Source organism: Lissotriton helveticus, chromosome 5_1, assembly GCF_964261635.1.
Source record: "Lissotriton helveticus chromosome 5_1, aLisHel1.1, whole genome shotgun sequence".
Classification (NCBI taxonomy): domain Eukaryota; kingdom Metazoa; phylum Chordata; class Amphibia; order Caudata; family Salamandridae; genus Lissotriton; species Lissotriton helveticus.
Window position 1 is genome coordinate 1837692108 of NC_136065.1, and position 6000 is coordinate 1837698107.

The 6000-nt window shown below is 49.7% G+C and overlaps 1 protein-coding gene across 1 annotated transcript in view; it reads right to left on the reverse strand.

Moving 5' to 3' along the window:
- The window catches only part of DLX4 (distal-less homeobox 4), a 58000-nt gene extending 52637 nt beyond the window's left edge, over window positions 1–5363 (reverse strand). Inside the window, exon 1 of the mRNA XM_078645247.1 lies at window positions 4966–5363. Coding sequence (XP_078501373.1) covers window positions 4966–5254 — 289 coding nt within the window. The 5' untranslated portion in view covers window positions 5255–5363. The remainder of the gene's footprint in view (window positions 1–4965) is intronic.
- Between the last annotated feature and the right edge of the window lie 637 nt (window positions 5364–6000).

Genomic DNA, 6000 nt, shown 5'->3' on the forward strand with positions numbered 1-6000 from the left:
ATCCACAAGAAAGCCGAAAGGAGTGCTTAATCTAAGCTGGTGTGGTCCACTGGCACTCCTTTTGGGGCCCGGGACATATTTTTTAACGTCACATTTTGACCTAAATCAAGGGAGAGAAAGGCAGAAAAGGAGGATAAATTCTATGGGAAACAGGGGCAAAGGGAGACAGAAGGGATGAAAGATCTTAGGTGAGAGAACGACAGGGTGCAGGAGTGCCTTGTGGAGGACAGAGGCACAAGGCGGGACAGGAGGCGACAGCCTTGGTATTTACAAGCCCGGCACTCTGTAGCGCTGGCGGCCGGTTTTTGAGAACTTTGAAGCCCGGCGCTTATTATTTTACAAACTCTGCCGTGGCCGGAAGGGACAGTCTGGCGCAGCACATAAGGATGCCTGCACTCACCTCTATCTGCCCCCCCCTGGAGGAGAGTCCCGCTAACACAGCAGGGACTCAACGTAAAATATGATTTTACAGAGATGGATCCCAAGTTTTGCCTCGAGGGTGGAGATGGGATTGTTTCGGAGTGCAAAATAAAACGCACGCAAGGAATAACAGATCATACATGGATTCACGGCGAGTCAGGGGCTATAAACCTCGTAAATGAATGATAAAAGTATGCATATGCCCACGCACTGGGTCTGCTGCCTCGGTATTAATACCTGACCGGGCGTAGATCGGCGCCGGCTTCCCAAAGGCGACCCATATAACGGCCCTAAATGAACCCCGCAGCTCTGCCTCTATAGAGGGGTCTTGTACTCCCCAATCCGAACTCACGCACAACAAATGGTGAAATAGAAAGAGGATTTGGCTGAAATTAGGCCCCTTTCGATGGCTAGGCAATGCGCCCAAGTCGTGTTCGCATGTCCCCTTACAGTCTGGTGCTAGAAGAGGGGCACACATGTAAACCTGGCACCACGAACAGAAGTGCTTGCCACATCACATGCATGCAGCGATGCGACCAGAGCAGGGCGCGCTGTAAAACACGGCCCAACAACGCACAAATATTATTCAAGGAAAGATATATGCAAACGCCGGCACTAAACTCCAAAGTCAGGCGGCGTGAATCGGGTTACACGGGAAATACCCTGGAAATGTACTGCACAAGGCCCCCTGGGCGTCCAACATACCGCACGGTGCTGTTGTATAAGTGTATGTAACGCGCAACGCAAGGTCATATACCAGAGGCTTGTAACATGCTATACAATATCATTTACTCAAATTGTAGTTTGGTGTGGGAAGTGTGTACTATAAATATTCAGTGTAAGTTATTAAGCAACACAATGTTGTAAGTATATTATACCCAACAAAATATAATGCACAATACGAGAAATGTTAATTTACAACATAATACACAATGCAGCACCATTGTAATGCACTATAAATGGAAGGTAGAACACGGTTAAATGCATGTTTAATCTAATATACTACACACTAATGTACCAAACGAGCCATGAACGGCCCCCTATAATCTATTTTGCACGAAATATTCTGTGGTACACTACATAAAAAAAATGAACAACTTGAGGTGATGTATTTTGCAACGGACAGCACAATGTGCTGTAATATACTTGGAAATACACATACGGCATAATGTTTTAAACGGTATTTGCTAAATAATTTACAATGTAGTGCACTAAACTTGCAGCACGAGACCATGTCTATGATTCCAATGTACAATACTATGTAGTTATATTTGTGATGTACAACGTCATGTAATACACCATGCTTGGGAAGTAGTACACGATGGAATGAATTACACGTGTGATTTACTGCGCAAGGCTATATTCTATTTACAATACAATGAGCTACACAATGTGAGAAATATACTTGTGATATAGTAAACGCTGTGTTTTACTATACTTTGGATGCCCTACATAATGTCACATTTGCAACGCTTTCATAATGAAATGCAATGGACTTGTTATGCAATACAGAGTATAAAGCAACAATAACACTTAGTATTTAAGCTCCACGTCATTTCCATGCTGTGCAGCGGAAAGCGCCCGGCACCGTGCTGGATATTTGGCGTGGTCTCTTTGTAAGTTGTTACTACACTGCCATGGAGAGCAGAGTGGAAGCATGTGTGAGGTCCTGCACACCAATGTCCTGTGCTTGTGATGCACTATTGTTCGGATGGCACCTTACACCTTTGGAGCGCGGATAGAACACAGATCGCTGTGGCTCGCGTTGTGGCACCGGTTTTACGCGGCCTTTGTCTGCACGAGAAACTCGGCGCGCGCGCGCTCACACACAAACACGCATGTTAGGCGAGCCCCCTCACAGGTTCCCTAAGTCACAAGGGCCCCAGGCCCGGTGTGACTCCGGCTTACACTAGTGCAGTGCTCGCAGAACCACAGGGACATGCCACGGACCTGGTGTGCTGGCTGTGCCATGGGTCTAGAACCGGTGTGACTCCGGTATGCACTAGTGCAGTGGTCGCAGAAACGTCGGGACACCCCACGGACGTGGAGTGCCATGGGCCCCAGGACCGATGTGATTTCGGCTTGCACTAGTGCAGATGCCGGAGAACCACAGAGACACCCCGCGGACCTGGTGTGGTGTCGCATGACATGGGTCCCAGGGCAGCAGCAATGGCCCCTGGACCCGGATGCCCCCAGAAGTGTCCCTGGACAGACGCAACGCTTCCCACCGCTATGGTTTAGCAGATCCCGTATATAGTGTTCAAGGCGAGCGCTTTAATTCAGGCGCCCACCTGGCACATACGGAGCCGAGAAAGTAAATAAAAGAACGTGATACCAACAAAGCAATACAAGCTGGCACACACCATGGTGCACAGTGAAAAGAACCATAGCTCGCGGAGGTGTAACACCCTCAAAATATCTGTGCTGGTCACGCTGAGATGAACAACACACGATATGAGTTTGCAACTGCAAAAACACAACTGAGCACTATGCATGCACACACACAGTTTGTAGTTAAGGTGTATACCATTTTATGCATAGTGGCATATATTGATTTAGTATGTGTGGCGCTAGGAATTTATGTATAGTTTTGCGCAAATGTGTATACATACACAAGGACTCTAACGTAGAACATGGCCCCAAAGTAAAGACACCACTTACAAAAAAATACTAGAAGACCAAAAGTAATACATGTTTTTCCAATTACATATAACGTTTGATTCGCAGGCAATACATGTCCGCTGCAAAAACGGATGAAGAAATAACACCTTGGAATTTAAAGTGCCAGACAGCAAATCCGTTTCTCTTTGACATGTATACATCAAGGGACACAGTTCGAATTCAACATAGCGCCGCGAAACGCATGCCTAGTGATATTTGAAGCTATACAATCACGCCAATAAAAACACAACGTGCGTGTTCATTTGTAAAAATAAGTGTGACTTGATAGCTCATTGCAGGAAGCTCGTAAATTATATTTCTGAGTGTCTGCACCTGAGCAATCGCAACTTTAATTCTCTGAATACAGAACGCTCCAAGAATGACATGGAGGCTGTGAAAAGAGACAACCGATTTGAAATTTCTGACGGGTAAATTCAAATAAAACATTAAAACGTTTTTGTTTTTTTTACAGTTGGTCTTATCTAAGAGAAAATTAATACACATTTAATTTAAGAAAAGCTTGAAAGCGTCCCTCTGTGCTGTTCCTGGTAAGTGACAGGCGCCGCCGCAGACCTCTCACTCCGCCCCTGAATTAACACATTCGGACGCGTGTTTTTCCTGTGAATTAAAGTCATAAATAATAACACTGTTTGTGCAACTGGGAAACAGAATACGCGTTTAAGAGGCGAACTTTCACAGCCCATGAATCCCGGGCAGGCCCTGGTGAGGGAAACATCTGGACTTTGTAAAAAAAAACATTTTCAATAAGGTGAAGAGAAGCAGAGGCCGTGACTGGACGGGCGCTGGCGCGAGTGGGGGTCAGGGAGGGTGTGGGGTGCACAGAGGTCGTGACAGACCATGTGCCACAGCCCACAGCGTATACCCTTACCTCTCAAAGGGGGCTGGCGCGGAGATCACGTAGGTTTTTGGACGAAGAAGAGACAGACATTGAGATTGGAGGAGTGGGGGAGGAGGGGGCACACAGTCTTGGGGTTCATGGGTAAAGAAGGGAGGGGGGTTCCATTGGACGCACAATGTCATGTGGTGCAGTGAGGTTTTGTATTTTGCACTTGTATAGCGCATTGATGACCCTACTGTGGTCTGTGGAGCAGCATAGAGAGGAGGAAAAAATTAGGAATGCCAGGATCACCAAGGTGACTGAAGGTAGCGTGGGAACATGAGGCGCAGAGAGGTCAAAGGTCGAGGATGAAGTACAGTAAAGGGCCTAGGGGAGTTTTTGGAAACTACGGAGAAAGCGCAAGACCAACTCAGGATGCCAGGGGCGCACACTGGAAGTAAGGCTGCCCATGTACCGAGGACGAAGAACTCAATAAAGTGTGTCGTCACACGTGGCTAAACGATTTACATAAAGTATGCGTGCGGGAAATGCACCCAGATCGGCGGGCAGTGTCTCAGCAGGGGACCCGGACAGACCGCAGGTACAAGATGCCTCTAGTTAAACAAGCGATAGTAAAGAGACACGCTACGTGTAAGAGACGACCACAACGGTGCAGACTGGGCAACTAGATGAGTAGCTGCGTGCAAGTCAGGGGTGCAAGAGGAGAAGGTGCAGGGAAGCACGCGGGGTGAGGGATCTAAGAGAGAGCGCACTCAGGTGGATGCCGGGTACACGTGCAGATGCACGGATGTGTACATCCTTGTGGAAAAGGCGCACAGAGCACCACGTCTGAGGTGTAGGATGCTTGCACGTGAGTCCAGAGGCGAAAAGGACTCAAGGACAACTGCTGGACAAGGAGGGGTGTTGTGAGAGGGATGCGCACAGGTGAGTTGCATGCGTGCACACATGACAGGCAGGGCACAGTTGCAAAGATGAGGCCTGCTAAGAGTGACTACAGTCAGATGTGCGGTGGGCTCGGCACTCACCTGTGTCCTCCTCCAGCCTGCTGCCCCCGTGCCCCAGGCTGCCCCCGTGCTGGCTCTGGTGGTAGGGCAGGTAAGGGCTGGCATGGTGCTGCGGGTGTCCGTGCGGGCTGTAGGGGTAGCCCAGGGCCCGGCCCCCGTAGGCGGAGCCCCCATAGGGCCCCTCGGTAGGGGGGTGGTAGCTGTGCAGGGGGTAGTGGCCCTGCGGCGAGGGGGTGCCCGCTCCGTACTCCAGGAAGGCGGCCTTGGAGTGGTCCGAGCCCAGGAGGCCCTCGGCCATGGAGCCGCTCATGCTGCGCAGTGGCCCGGGCGTCTGACGGGCTCCATGGGGCGCAGTGTTGACGGGCCGCTGCAGCCTCGCGCCTACCAGGGGAACCCTCTGAGGCAGTCCCGGTCGCGCGCCTCTTAGAGCAGCACGAGCCCACAAGAGCCGAAGGGCACGCCCCGCACCGCTCTCATTGGGCGACACGCCTGATGTCCCCAGCTGGGAGCCACGCCCCCGAGTTGTTATCAGGGAGAAGCGATGCCACTCATGTTGACAGGCGCGTTTCGAGTCTTACGCATCTGCAGCCGCTCACAAGCAGCAAGCCCCGCCCCCGAAGCGCTCTCTGCGAACAAGGTGAGCCTCGTCCACCTTGGACTGTCAGGCCACGCCCCTGGGAAGCCGCTTCATACTTCCGAGTGGAGGCCGCTCTGACCCCGTGGGTGTTGCTTAATGTGACCAAGGGGCCGGCAAGTAGGTTGAGCATTGAAAATGTAGCTCAATGCACGGACAATTCCTAATGTAGTTTACGAAATGTAATGTCACAGTTTGAACTTCCAGAAAACACCCGTTTAAATAGCCACCAAAACTACGTTCAAGCTATAAAGCTCGTCAAACCAATTACTGCTACATAGAGCATTCATTTTATTTTGAGAACTACTATCACTGAGAGAAATACATTCTATTTGATAGAAAGCAAAATATCCGGTATTGTTGTCTATGCACATTTTAATCAACGTGCATATATATGCTTACATAAATAGCATGCGATTGAA